Source organism: Lagopus muta, chromosome Z, assembly GCF_023343835.1.
Source record: "Lagopus muta isolate bLagMut1 chromosome Z, bLagMut1 primary, whole genome shotgun sequence".
Lineage (NCBI taxonomy): Eukaryota > Metazoa > Chordata > Aves > Galliformes > Phasianidae > Lagopus > Lagopus muta.
The window spans coordinates 21,081,330-21,096,067 of NC_064472.1; the positions used below are offsets into that span (position 1 = coordinate 21,081,330).

Sequence of the window (14,738 nt, forward strand, 5' to 3'; positions counted from 1 at the left end):
TATATTACTATAAAGATTAAAGCAGGGTAACATGCAGGCTGTTTAGAGGAACCTGCAGTTAATAAATAATGATATAGGAACTACCCTCTTGACCAGGCATTATCAAAGTGTACTGAATAATATATATTCACCTTCCTGTAGAGAGATTTGTTTCATATTTACAGTACTTTAACTTACTACTGTCATACAACCTCTGCTAGAAGAGTCAGACAGTCTGTTATTTTTTTGAGACTTAGCAGTCACACTGGGGCCAAAAAACATAAATATTTCCAGCTGTGTTATGCAGTAAGTAAACTGAGGTAAATGCTCTCTAATAAATTTATTTGTAAGGTACATACGCCACCAAAGTCCTTAGCTGAAAATAGAGGAGAGCCACAAAAGGGATCCAAGGGGTGCAACGTCTCCCCTGCGAGGATGGGCTGAGAGAGCTGGGGCTGTTCAGCCTGGAGAAGGCTCTGGGGAGATCTGAGAGAGGTCTTTCACTATCTAAAGGGAGGCTATAAGGACAGCAGGGTCTGTGACAGGTGATAGATAGGACAAGGGGAAATGTTTTCAAACTCAAGGAAAGGAGATTCAGGCTAAACATAATGAAGAAGTTTGTTACAATAAGGGTGGTGAGGCACAGGTTGCCCAGAGAGGTGGTGAATGGCCTTGTCCCTGGCGACGGTCATAGGCTGGACGGGACTCTCAGCAAGCTGATGTAGCTGTAGGTGTTCCTGCTCATTGCTGGGGACTTGGACTAGATGACCTTTGAAAGTCCCTTCCAACTCAAAAGATTCTATGATTCTACGGCATGACTGCAGAATTCAACATTCAGAAAGTTTGCAATTGCTAGAATGAAACAGGTCCGAGTGGCTTTATTTCATCTTATTGCCAAATTCTGATCATGCACTTTGTTACTGCGTTCCGCAGTCCCAAGGCTCCTGGCTAGCTAATACATGTTGGACATTTCATCTTTTTTTTACTCTAAGTGTTCAGTGTCACACATTGTACTTATTACACATAATTTTGTCATTAAGGCAGAATTCCTCTGTTCTCAGACCTTTCCTGGAAACCCATACACTGATGGGAATGTCTCCAGTACTGCCTTGAGTGAAGCAGTGGCAATTTTTCTCTTTGTAACTGGGGAATTAGGAGTGATTAAAGAAAAGAGCGCTAATTTAGAATTTGAGATTGCAGCATATGCTATGCGGTGATGTGTTTGCGTTTGGAGCAATTTCTCAGTGACTTCAGTTGCAACTGAGCACTGAGAGTCTCTGAGTGGAGCAACCACAGAATTTAAAGTACTTTATTAGTAACTATTTTGAGAAGCCGGGTGTAAGTAACTCGTACAGGGTCACATGAAAACTCTGAGTTGGAGGAAGTTATATAAGTCTAGTTTCCAGCGCAGCACTGTGTCTTTCTGCATTACTCACATAATGGCTTTAAAGGTCCTTGACCTCCATTCTGTCAGAACAGGGTGACAATAGCAAACTGCCTCCTGAGGAAATGGCAAAAATGAGAGATGACTGCTCATGTTCCATCTCTTCCAAGAAATATTCTGAAATGTCTTCTGCATCAGTAGCACACTGTGGAAGAATTTCTGGATAGAATCTTTCTCAGACTTTGCCAAGCAACAGATGAGTTCACTTAACTGGGATCTGGAGCTTCTCTTCTCGTCTTTGTTTTGCTTTATTTGCCTTCCTCCATCATTTGAGTTACAAAGCCTTAAGGAGCAACGACAAACACAGATCTTACACTTGTTAATACTTTTTAAAACATGAATTATAGTTTCATGGGAAGATACTGTCAACTATCTTAAGTGCCTCTGTAGTGTTTACAAAATTCTGCTCTCATTTCTTTACTTGTTGTATCTCTACCTTATTGACATTGCATGTTACCAATATTGATTATTTTTCTGATTAAATAAACAATCCTGGCTTAGCTGTCAGATATAAGAGGAAATCACTGACAGTTTCTGTCTATGGGAGCTGCTGGATGCAATGGTAATTGTCCTTTTTCTAAAGTAATACTGATGTCTCCTAATATCCTGTGCTGAGAAAACTCAGAATTACCTCACAGTACTTAAGTATGTTCCAACATATGTTGTTATACCCAGTTGCAATTTTTCTTGCTCTTAGATTTTCACTTATACCTCATAAAGCGTATCATTGATTTGAATGCATAAAAATAACAAATAAATGAGCTTTATTGATTCATGTATAGATTATAATAATATGTTCATTTCCTTGTAAGGAACTCTAAGTGACTGCTCTAATCACTGCATCATTATAGCATGTCACTGTTGAAGTACACATTCCCAAAGTCTGATGCCTGTATGTGTTTACATATAAATCATAAATTTCTTAGAATTGTCTACAGATATAATTATCTTGTTTACTTCTGTAATTACACATTTTAGAAAACATTTTAAGAAGTCCAAGGCTGCAGACTGCAGTCATGTTGTTACCCAGCTTTGCAATACTGAAGCAAGGTACTAATTTTTCTGACTGGGGAAATTAGCCTGTACAACAAATGAAAAGTAAGAGGGGACAGAAGTTTTGAAGTTGAAAACGAACAAGAGGTGTTTTCCAGAGTATAAAACATGTTGTAAAATAATTAAAGGTATCTTGGATGTGCATGGTTTAAATGTAGCTATTTATACTGAGTTTGAACAAAGTAAATCACTGCTCATGTAGTTGTAAGGCAGTATTATTCTTATGGTCCAGAATCACATGAATTTGATACGTAGTTTGTAACTTGTTAAAATAAAAGTGTACGACCATGGAGAGGTAATTCCTGCTGTCAGGCTTAGTAGAACTTTTATGAATGTCTATGGGAAGAAGGAGTCCAGAGTTCATTACATCCCCAGAATCTCACACAACCCTGTATGAAGCAGTCTCAAAGTCTTATCCTGTGTCTTTTTCATGTGTTAATATATGAATAGTTTCTCAGGATAACATATAAAATTCTTTAATGCTTGTAATGTACATATTTTTTATTCTTACCACAAGTCTGCATAGAAGACTCAGAGAAAATTAAACAGTCCAGTCACAGTAACTGACTGGCACAGACATAGCTGAGGGTGGAAGGATACCAACACTCGGATACTAGAGTGGTGGCCTCCTGGTGAAGTTCTATTTCTGAAAGCTGGAGAGGAACTGCATACTACAAACAGAATATACTATGCTTTTAGGATATTCATCTCATTGCCACTATTGTTGAAAATTATTTCAAATTGCAGATAGCTTTGTATCATGTATCACACCAAAGTTCATAAGATACTTGATTTTCCAGTATGTATTTATGACACACTTATTTCCTCAAAATAGTACCTAGGAGTACTAGAAGATTACAACAAAGATGACAAAAAGAAACTCTCAACTCATTGAAGGGTTTTTTGTTGTACTTGGCTCTATTAGTTTAAACTATAACTAGCTATGAGGAATCTATAATAGACAAATAGGTAGATTTGCATTATACGAGTTTATATGAGACACAGGTGGAGATTAAGAGTAAACACACAACAGAGCACCAAGCAAACACAGGTCACCACAGGAGCAGTAATGAGCACAGCAGGAAGAGATGTAAAGCACAGTGATCAGTCGATGTATATACCTTTGCTGAGCTGATCATTTTCTGTCCTATTCTTTATCCTGATTCAGTTTGCAGCTTCAGCATTACTTAATTCAGTGAATTTTATTTCACACTACAGGCGATGGAAGAAGTAAAAATGTATGCTGAATGAGAGGCTAGGAGATAAAAAATACATCATTTAAATTAAAATTTCATCAACAGTAAAAAGAGCCTCTGTCTAATGGCGTAAACAGCCACCATATGTCGATACCTCTGAAAACACTGTATGCATGATCAAACTTCAACTAAAATTAAGGAAAGTCTCTCCACTGACAAAACTGAAAGTAAAATTTAGGGTTCATGTCTCTATTTCAAGAATGAATAATACAAAAGACATCCTCCCACGTTGGTATAAGGGTGAGAAGATTAAAGAGCTTTTGTTTCCCTCCGGTCTGTACTATGTAGGAGAAATGTTAAGCCTGAGTCATATATATTATTCAAGCAAAGCTTTTATTATTAGCTGCCTCCCTAACTGTTTTGAAGTGATTCAGTAGTTGCTCTGAAATTCAAAGAAAACTTCATGAGTTGTTCACAGTACAACAGAAGTATTGTAAATAGCACTTTGCATCTGAACAGAAGTCTGAGTCGCTCTGCTAAATCTGCAAGAGCTTGCCTTTTTGCTAACAAAAAGAACGTTACAGTCTCAGTACATTTATTCTCAAGTTAGGAAAAAGAATCTTTGCTGTTATTTCATCTGGGACTGCTACTGTTTCCATTGAAACACCTTTCCCATCCCTGAAGGATGCATCTATAGACAGGATTGTTCTTGACAGTATGTCATCAGAAGTCAGGGGACAGTTTCAACGCAGCAATTCCAAATAATGGCAGAATTAATTAAAACCTGTTGCATCAATTACATCTTGTGATATTGTTTCTCTTGGGGCAAACAGAGAAGTGGTAAGTGAATTATTCTTAGCAGCATATCGTGTTACATGCTTCTGGGAAAAGTGATGAATAGTGAGGCTTACACAAATGAACAACAAAAATTGTGCAATATGAACTACCTTAAAGTAACAGCATAAGCTGCAGTTAATGACTGAAAATAATTTGAAAGTTACGCTATTGTGGCTTAACCTGGCAGGCAGCTGAGCACCACACAGCCTTTCACTTGCTCCCACCCTGGGGAGGGTAAGAGAACTGGAAAAAGGCAAAGCTCGTAAAGACAATATAATAAGACAGAAAAGGAAGGGAAAATAATGATAATGGTATGGAATACCATTTTGTCACTTTGGGTCAGTGTCCTGGCTGGGGTAGTCTTCTGTCGTTTGATGGGTTAAAGTGGTTCACAGAGAGTGAAGAAGAAGTTAGCAGTGGATGCCAATGTAGGCAGCAGAGGAAGGGTACAGGTCATAATTTGCTTATGTCAGGTTATGCCATCTCTTGGAATCACAGATTCCAAGACAGGAGGCAAGAAAGGTAGAAGCAGGGAATGGCTTCCTACTGATTTTAAAGGATAATGAAAGCATTAACTAAATATCTTCTGTGGTATAAATAATGTCTAATTTGACATTCAAACAAAGAGCTAAGAGTTATTTCTTTTAGCAACAGAGGCATGATTTACCGGAATATCATCGTTTAGAGAACTTGGCCAATGTTTTTTTTTTAGAACCAAAAATGTCATGGGTTTTTTAAACAGGTTTACAAAGTGTTCTGTTTGTGATGTGGAAGCCTAACATAGCTTGTAAGTGTAACATGGTGTGTAATCTTAGTCTCAGAAGAATGAGTTTAGTAACCACCGCTGTGTTCGTATTCTTCCTTCTCTTTGTCAAATCCTAGAGGAAGTACTCAGATTTGTCTTGATGTGAAAATTTTTCAAATTGCAATCATTGTGAGATAAAAAAAACATTTCTTAATCAAATCCACAGTAGCACTGATTTAAACTTTGTCCTTTCCTCTAGCTTTAGAACAGTTTGTTTTGGTGTTTTTTCTTTCTGAGGTTATTTACACTGTTTTGTGAAATAACTGAAAGTGGAAAATACTTAATTTCTTAATAATGCAACAAACTCCAAATTGAAACTTCTCATTTAAATGATGCTTGCAAAAAACAATTTATTCCATCATATGTTTCGTACCAGGTCTGTATTTGACACTATTGGTAGTGAATACCAACTGGGTGTCCACAACAAGTTTGAAAAGAGACCAACAAATCCCACCAATACTTAACTCTCTTGCATTCTCTTTTACAGTCCCAGCTTATCTCCCATTCTCTCCCAGACAAAAGTGCAGGCAGATGAAATCTCCACATAGTTCAAATACTGCCTTTTATATAGTGAACATGAATTAGGCAAGTGTAAGCATGAAAAATCAGAATACATTGCATATTGAACTGAGAATGGTGGCACATCACATTAAAAAAATGCATGTTTTCATCTTTTATTTTTCCTTAATACTGCAGTAATACTAGAAGACATGGATTGCAGTGTTCAATGATGTTAGAGTTTTCAAAGTTACTTTCAGAATGTGCATTCTACGTCCCTATTTATTTTGTTCTGTTTTGTCCAGTTTTTCTTCTTTCATATCACATATGAGTCACTGGAGTTCAACAGGAAATCTTCGTAATACTTAATAAGTCAAATCTGAAGCTCCGCATATGCCTCTGTAGGATTTCTCTTGATCTAGTTTGTTACAAGTACCACATAGCAGCGCTTTGATTAGCAGATTGGTGTGGCCAGCACTCTTTTCTGAGTAGTTCTTTTATTCACAAATTTTCCTCATTTCTGTCATGCAAGATTAATCCCAAAACATCAATGACATAATCTGAACTTACATTTATTAATAATAGGAGTACATGTTTGACTATTTTAAAGGAAAAGAGCCTTGTGCCCCACCCAAGATCCTGGATACTAAAGTGGAGGAGAGCTCCGAAGTACCGATTTTAGAAGACACATTATCATCACCTACAGATATTCAACAGCATTTATGGCAGGTTTCCACAGACATTGAAAACACTGAGAGGTATGTGTAGTATTTCATCCTTAAATAAATTAACGTCTAGTGTTTATTTAGTCATTTACAGTTAGGCAGCCAATGTTGCCACTATAAGAGATGTTAGTAAATTAAATAGCTGTTAACACTTTTGTTGCATTTAACGTATCTGAGAGCAACTCCTAAAAGAAGAGCAGAGAGAAGTGACATCCTTAATTTGGCTAATTACCAGAGGGTGTCTGTCAAAACCAAAGGGTGGGAAATTATGCCGCTAGTAGGCCATGTTCTCCTAAAGGGAGAGCCTCTGTTTCATCTTATGTGCCTTCTGTTTTTGTACCCGAAATCTGCTGGCCTGCAATCCTGCATTCATGAGTTGAAAATGCAAAATGCAGTTCACTTCAGTTGGCTCTGCCCATAGTTATGAATGTGGATTCCTTAGGAGGTGAGGGGAAAACTGTCCATTGGTACATCAGGTTGGATTTCTCCTACACTGTTAGCTGCAGTTGAAAGATGAAATTGAGACCCTTTAGTAGGAAATAATCATAAATCCCCAACATCTCTTTCTGAGATGAAATTTTGCTATCAGTACTTTCTGTCTTCTGCAAATTTTCTGCTAATGTTTTCCTCCTAAGAAGAGTGAGACAGCCCCATTTCTAAAACTTTCACTTAATGCCCAGGGAGGTGTAGTGACATGAGGTGGTTACATGTGTAATTGCCTTTTAAACAAAACACGTTCATGGCACAAGCTGAAGATGCCAAGAAGGTTAACACTAGTATTTATGCTAATTGTAAAATAGAATAGCTGAAAAAAGGGCTCCCTTGTTTGGGTGCACACCATCTGATATATGTATGGGTTGGTTTAGTGCTGAATTATTTCTGCATATAAAGCTATACTGTGAGCTATTCTCCATTCAGAGTCTTCAACTGCTGTTCTATTGCATCTTTTTCAATGTTTTTTTCCACAGAGATATGAGAGAAATGAAAAACCTTTTAAGTAAACTCAGGGAGACTATGCCTTTACCACTGAAAAATCAAGGTAGGTTTTACATTTTCTTCCTGCAAGGAAAATTAAGGTAATTAAACGTTTTCACTTCTACTAGATCTGAAAAATCTAGGGTGGCTTTTTATTTTTTTCTGTCGAAGTAACAGAAACAAAAATTTAGGCGAAATCCCTTCCCTACTGATTCAATGGAGACAGAATTTAATATGTGAACTTGGTCTTCTCAAGTTTCATTTGAGAATATTAGTCTTCAAAGTACAGTATTCTGAAAGCTTGTAAATACAGATATATATATAACATATATAATATTATATTATAGTAATGTATCTATAGATAAAATAATAGACTTTTACTTATGCGATAAAGGTAGCAGCACAACTAATCCTCCATGTCATGAAGCTTTCTTTTTCAAATGTAATGAAGGCATAAATTGCACAGAGCATGCTGAGGATCATGCTGAGTGATGGGGTTTGCTTTACCCCTGCAAGGCTTGTTGCTTCTGTATCATGACTTTGTGGTAATGAGACTCTGACCCTATGCAGAAGAAATACTTGCCTAGAATTTAAAAGGCGTCAACATGCAAGGTAGAGAGCTATCCAGATGGAGGGTCAGTGTTAGGGTCTCGTATTCTTGATGTGCCAGAATGTTCCCGTATCGGAGTTTAGAATGGAAATTCTCGCTGACGTGTGCCAACAGCCACTCAATATTATTTTTTCCATCTTTAAATTAAGTTAGAATATAGTGTTAATACCAAGCTTTTCCAAGTTGCAATGAAAGTCTCAAAATTATGTATCTTTCATTTTTATGTGGGACCCTAACATTATTCACCAAAACAGGAATATTTTGGCATAAATCTCACAGTAATTGAGGAGTCATTTTCTTGAGGTGGCATCATTGAACTTATGTTCTTGCCACAACTTCTATTGCACTCTCATGGATACCTGATAACTAGCATATTAAGACTCCTCTAGAAACTTCCATTTATTATTTGCTCTGTGCCTAGAACACAGAGTCTCCTGCTTGATCTCGTAGATAACAGTAGAACACATAATAGACGTACTCCTTTATGAGAATGTGTGCATACATGCTTATATTAAAATGTGTCTGTTCTTTTTATAACAGATGATAGCAGCCTCCTAAACTTGACCCCTTACCCATTAGTAAGAAGACGTAAGCGAAGATTCTTTGGACTGTGTTGTCTTGTCTCAAGTTAAAACATTAAATATAGAAACACCAAGAAAATCAAACAATGGTTAAACTACTGTCATTTCACCTCTGAAAAGAACATTACTACTCTTCATTATAAAGTGTATTTTCTATGCTGGCCTATTCTTTTTCTCAGCTGCTCTATCCCCTTTTTCAAAATAACAGTTTTGAAGCTTAAAGTTACAGTGGCCAAGAACTAGCAAGAACTAGCTGCAGAATAGATCTAGCATAACTAAGAGTGTTTATACAACGTCTAAAAGTATGTTTTGTGTGCTTACTTTGAACCACTCAGAGAAAAGACATATGGATTACAGTTAATAGATTATTGTAAAATTTTTCATTGTTTGAACTACAGCTGAAAGTTTGTGCATAGTACAACATAGTTCTTATTAGTATCATATTGAAATACTTGATCATATTCTAACAGTCTTTAAGCATAGAAAAATGTTTAACAGCAAAAGTATCGAAGTTCTAAAATATTTAAACACTATCAGAATTTGCACAAAATCTCCAGTTGCTTTTTGTGCTCTTGTTCATAGTTAGTCTTCCACTATATCTCAATTCAAAAGCTTCATAGGAAAATATCTTAATTTACACAAAACATATATGAAAATATTTAGAACTTGCAAATACAGAGAAATCAGTCAACCTATATGCTGTACAATACATAGAAATAAGGTATTTCCTTCTAAGCCTTTAGAGATTTTAGTGATACTTTTAAGTATCTCTAAAAGCTTTTGAAAAAATAATTATTTATTAAAGTGTAGCAGAATAAACAATGTAAAACACAACACTAACCCATTTTATTTCCAATAGAATTTAAAGTATGATATCTGCATATCACAAAGTATTAACTCTTATAGGGCATGCCAGAATTATCTCAGACTGTAAGATACTAAACGTTTTACATTGTTAATAAAGTTTTTTATTTAAATTAAATGACTTGTTTCTAGAGATATTTCCAGAACATATGGGGATTTTTTTGTAATTTTACTGTAAAAAAAAACCTACAAAGTTTTGGTAATTTTTCCATTTCAAGATGTATGTTTACAAAGAGACAGAAAATAACAATTAATACACAAGTGCTAAAATGACTGCTAGTAGAAGCAATATATATGAATATGCCAGAGTTGTACTGATATTTCAGGATGATAGGTGAGACACTGGAACTAAACTTGCACTAGACAGTAACTACAAGCCCCGTGACAATCTGTAACTACAGTATAGAACATGAAGGTGGCTTTGAGCCTCTCTGCTACTCCACCATGAGCCAACACGTTAACAGGAACAAAAGTCCTTCTTGCTGTGTAAGGGTTTGTGGTCTGTAAGGAGGAAATGTTCCCTTGTCACAGAAAACGCCTCTGGAGTTAGATATGCTGTGTTTTTTGTTGGTAAGACAACTTCTGGAAGCAGTTTGTTACAGAAGGCTATTCACTGAACTATATATGACACCTACTGAATGTGTTTTATCTGACTGATTTTTCTACCAAATTTTTCTCTTGAAATGCTATTTACCGAAAAAGGAAGAAAACACACAGCTAGCAGTGTTAGACAACTGCATGGCCCAAAACCTGAGATCTAATTTAATTCCAAGATGAGACAGCAGGATTTTTTCTTTATGAGTAAGTGATCCAGTCAGTCATACCATTTAGATTTAGGAAGTTGTGTAACTGAGTTTATAACATTTCTCTCAAAGAATACCTTTCTTTTCAAGCAGATATAGCGGACAGATGGTTTTTTCCAAGTTGTAATCATCTGTTCACCTTTCAGTCTTTCAGCTCTTCAGATTGCTCCAAAAGTAATGCCTCCTATTTATTTCCATGGAAACGATAACAGCTACAAAGAGTACAATAGTAATGTTTGATAGAACAGAAATTCTCAGTTACTAGACACTTTTTCAACACAGTCACCACTGTTAGCTATGTATTTTTGTCTGTGATTATCAAGAGCCTGCATGTCATTCTAGTGAAAATATGTACAAACAAAGGTGACTCACTATTTCACAGCTATGACAGCACTGTTGCCATGAAAATGTTGCCATGCAGCCCATATTTCATTGGCCTAACCAGATGGAAGTGAAGGCACTAAATCCAGACTATACAGAGGATGTGGTAGAACAGTCTAGCCAAGACTGGCAACATGCTCAAACTGGTCTGCACACTCATATGGGGCCTGGCGTTATCATATCACAGGAGAAAGATTGTCTTCTTCTCTCACTTGGCTCTGGAAGTTCAAGCCTTCAGCTCGGTCAGCATCGTGATGCAGTGGTCAGTGTTGATGTTTTGTCCAGGTTCCAGGAAATCCAGAGGGATCACCCCTTTCCTATCTCAAAAGACAGTGCACATGACTTTGCCCAATGAAGGCTGCGTCTTGAACTTTTTTCTTCTATGGGGAATGCATGTGTCACCACTCCATGAACTGCTGACTCATAGTGGTGACACCGTATCTCATCACCAGCAATGACGCAATCCAGAAAACTATCACCTACAGCTTCATATTGGTTCAGTATGTTCTGGCAAACTTGCACATTATGTTATTTCTGTTCCTGTGTGAGCATTTATGGAACCCACCTGGCACAAACTTTGCAATATTCCAAAATTGCCATCATTTTTTCCAATGCCTTGAAGCCAATATTCAGCTCCATACACAGCTCCCTGTTTGCAGTCTGCTCCAAGATCCAAATGGATCTTCATTTTGTGGTGTGACAGGTGTACGTGGAATGTGGCTTGTCCTTCATGTTACTGCTACCACTGCTGAAATACCCACTGCCTCACTGTACCCACATTCAGTTTTGTCTCCATAAACATTCAGACTCTGCTTTGTCAGACAGCCCCTCAGCTGCCATCTGTCACATGGCCACAATATGTAATGGGATATTGGTGAGAAGGTTCAACCTCTGCTGCCATATCACCAGCATCCGCTTCTGATATCATGGGCCAACAGAATAAAATAGGAGGCATTACTTACAGAGCAGTCCTTGTATATTTTTGAAAAATTAACCCCAAGTAATTTTGATGAGGAGAAACGCATCTAAAAAGCCCTCATAGAAATTGTGTTTCTATACGCAAAATGAATTCCATCAAAGGAACGCATGCTTACATACTCTAAGAGCTGAAAGCACAATAGCATTCTGTAAATAGCACAGAGAAAGGTAACTGCAGTGTATTTTATGATTTCATGTTACAATCTATTCTTCAGAGTATAATACATTTATCATCAGAATAGCTGTATGCAGTCACAAAAGTGCGTGCTTGTGAGCATGAATGTGTATCTAAGAAGCATGGAATCAAAATGCATAGAAAGATTATTTTCAAAATCTATTTTCCTCACAGCAATGTTCTCATTAACCAGATTCTGCTTTTCTGTAATAAATAAAGAATGTCCAAGAGATGGCTGCACTGTCTTGTTTTCATTAAAAGTCTTAACAACTGATAGATTTGCTCAATAGCTCCATTCCCAGAGAAACAACAGATTTTGCAGCTATGAAAATGAAAGAATATTTTGATCTCTCATGGCTATTAAAAATGCTACTTGGGTAGGTGTCTCGCTCCAATTTATAGGAGGGAGAGGAGGTTCTTTTAATATCTGTGTACCCAGCGTGAGATTAAGAAACAACGGTTCAAATGTTGGTCCGACCAGTTTATTATAAATCCTAATCAGGGAGATGGGGAAGGGAAACAGGGCAATAGAAAAAATGGGAAAGAAGCAAGAATCGCTTAAAGTGGGGAGAGTCACCAGCAGGATCCAGCAGCGGTCCTGTTGCACAACATTTCAAAGGTCCAAGGCAGAAGCAGCAGGGGGGAGAGCAGAAGTGTGGCCGGCCTTGGGAAGCAAGCAGGTAGCAGGAAGAAGTCGCAGAGCCAGGCTGGGAGGAAGCAGCAGGACTCAGGTAGCAGGTCCAGGAGAGTCTGTCAGCACGCAGGAATTCCATAGCATGGAATCTGATGGCAGACACCTTTGTTCTTCAGCATGCTGGTAGAGCGCAGAGCGAGTCCAGGAGGGAGAGAGGCGGGTTGTGAGGTTTCTTATGTCAGAAACCTCTTTTTCTTCATGAGGAATCTGTTGCCAGAAAACTTAAACCTCGTGGTTTTTTATTCCTCTTTTATCCTCCTTTTTCTCCTGCCTACGGGACATCCCTGGGTGCTTGAGCCAGAGTCATGTGCAGCACCTCCCGAATGGCCATCTTCCTTGAGATAAGTCCACACAAAAGACTGCTTCATGCCCATTAAGCTGCAGCTTATCTCTCTTTTCGCCTCTGGCCTTGTCCCTGTCCCACAGATAAAGGATTTCTCAACCCTTGTCCAGGACTTGCTTGGACTTGTTCATCTGTGTCCCCAGCAAGCTTTGAGACTATGATGTAAAAGAATGATCTCTTACAGTAGGTGAACTGTAATTAAAATTAACCTATTAGTTTGGTTCATCGCATGTTAAAAATCAGATACCACTTTGTTAATAATTTCAGGAATGTCTACATAAGTGCCAAAAAGAACAAATTGTAGACAACAAGTTTATGTACACCTCAACATTACAACAGATAGAAAGGAAGAAAGCAAATAGTATTTATACAACTTCTACACAGGCATAGGCTGTAAATTCTTTATAATCTTGTTACACTGATACACAGAAATTCACAGAATCATAATCATAGAATCATAGAATGGCCTGGGTTGAAAAGGACCACAATGATCATCTAGATTCAACTCTCCTGCTGTATGCAGGGTTGCCAACCAGCAGACCAGGCTGCCCAGAGCCACATCCAGCCTGGCCTTGAATGCCTCCAGGGATGGGGCATCCACAGCCTCCTTGGGCAACCTGTTCCAGTGCGTCACCACCCTCTGTGTGAAAAACTTCCTCCTAATATCTAACCTAAACCACCCCTGTCTCAGTTTAATACCTCTCCCCCTTGTCCTGTTGCTGTGTCAGGTCAGTGTGATTATTTTTTTAACAACTGTTTTCAAACAAAGATGGGTAGATCAAGAAGTAGTCATGCCTAGAATGGAGCTTACCCACATATTGTCACATGGAATTTAACACACCAGGTTACATGACAGCTCATATCTCTGTATTTTTATTAAATTTATTGTAATGAAGCATACATCAATGAGATAAATGTATACATGCTAATTAATCATGCAAAGCTCTTGGCATAAGTCACAATGCAATTAGTTGTATAACTTCAGCACATCCTCTGATGGAACTGGGTTTACGTATGATGTTTTTAGAGACTCTAAGTCCTTTTTTTTCCCTGCTGTTTAAAGTGCACAGTGATATGCACATTCTTTTACGCTTTATTACTCTGAAAGCTTTACTTTTTTTTCTTCTAGCTGGACTAAAGACTACTAAAATTTCAGTCTTCGTTCACTCTGAAACCTCCCCATAGTTCTCATCAATTTTGCAGTTTCTCTCCAGCCTTTGCTATTTGTTGTAGCATTTACTGATCTTGTTGTATAGATACTTTATTTCTCAAACTTAAGGATCACTGGTAGCCAAGTGTTAATGAAACATCTTCTAGTTATTTTTAATAGATAGTGGACATGAGCCAAGGCCTGTTGAGTATCCGAATGAAGAGGCATTAAGGGATAAATTCGCTTAGTCAAGAAAGCAGAGGATTATCTTTCACTAAAATTTGAAAGGAAAAATAAAATAAACTTTTTTAAGCCCCGAAATATCATGTAGGTGCAAAAGTGATAAATGTTAATCAAAATACCATAATGGAATGAGGCAATGAATTCTTCTCACGGTGCTTGGAGCCCAGCTACGAGGCATTCAGATACTGCAGTCACAGTTGATATGGAACCTGGGCAGAGCTGAGTTCTCGTGAGAGCACTGAGCATGATGCATGCAAGAACTGAAACCTGGGTGTCAGAACAGATCGCTAATGCTTGTGTGTAGTCTCAAGAAAGAAGTCTAATATTAAGTCTGCTAAACCCAATACTTCTGGCCTCCTCATATGTGGAAAAAAACCAAACCTGAATAATACTCCTCCTTTCAT

General features: G+C 37.7%; 1 protein-coding gene across 1 annotated transcript in view; it reads left to right on the forward strand.

Moving 5' to 3' along the window:
- The window catches only part of LOC125686558 (regulator of G protein signaling 7 binding protein), a 37,183-nt gene extending 25,049 nt beyond the window's left edge, over positions 1 to 12,134 (forward strand). The window contains exons 4-6 of the mRNA XM_048930694.1: positions 6,423 to 6,570; positions 7,506 to 7,576; positions 8,663 to 12,134. Of these exons, the coding sequence (XP_048786651.1) occupies positions 6,423 to 6,570; positions 7,506 to 7,576; positions 8,663 to 8,754 (311 nt within the window). The 3' untranslated portion in view covers positions 8,755 to 12,134. The remainder of the gene's footprint in view (positions 1 to 6,422; positions 6,571 to 7,505; positions 7,577 to 8,662) is intronic.
- The last annotated feature ends 2,604 nt before the right edge of the window (positions 12,135 to 14,738 follow it).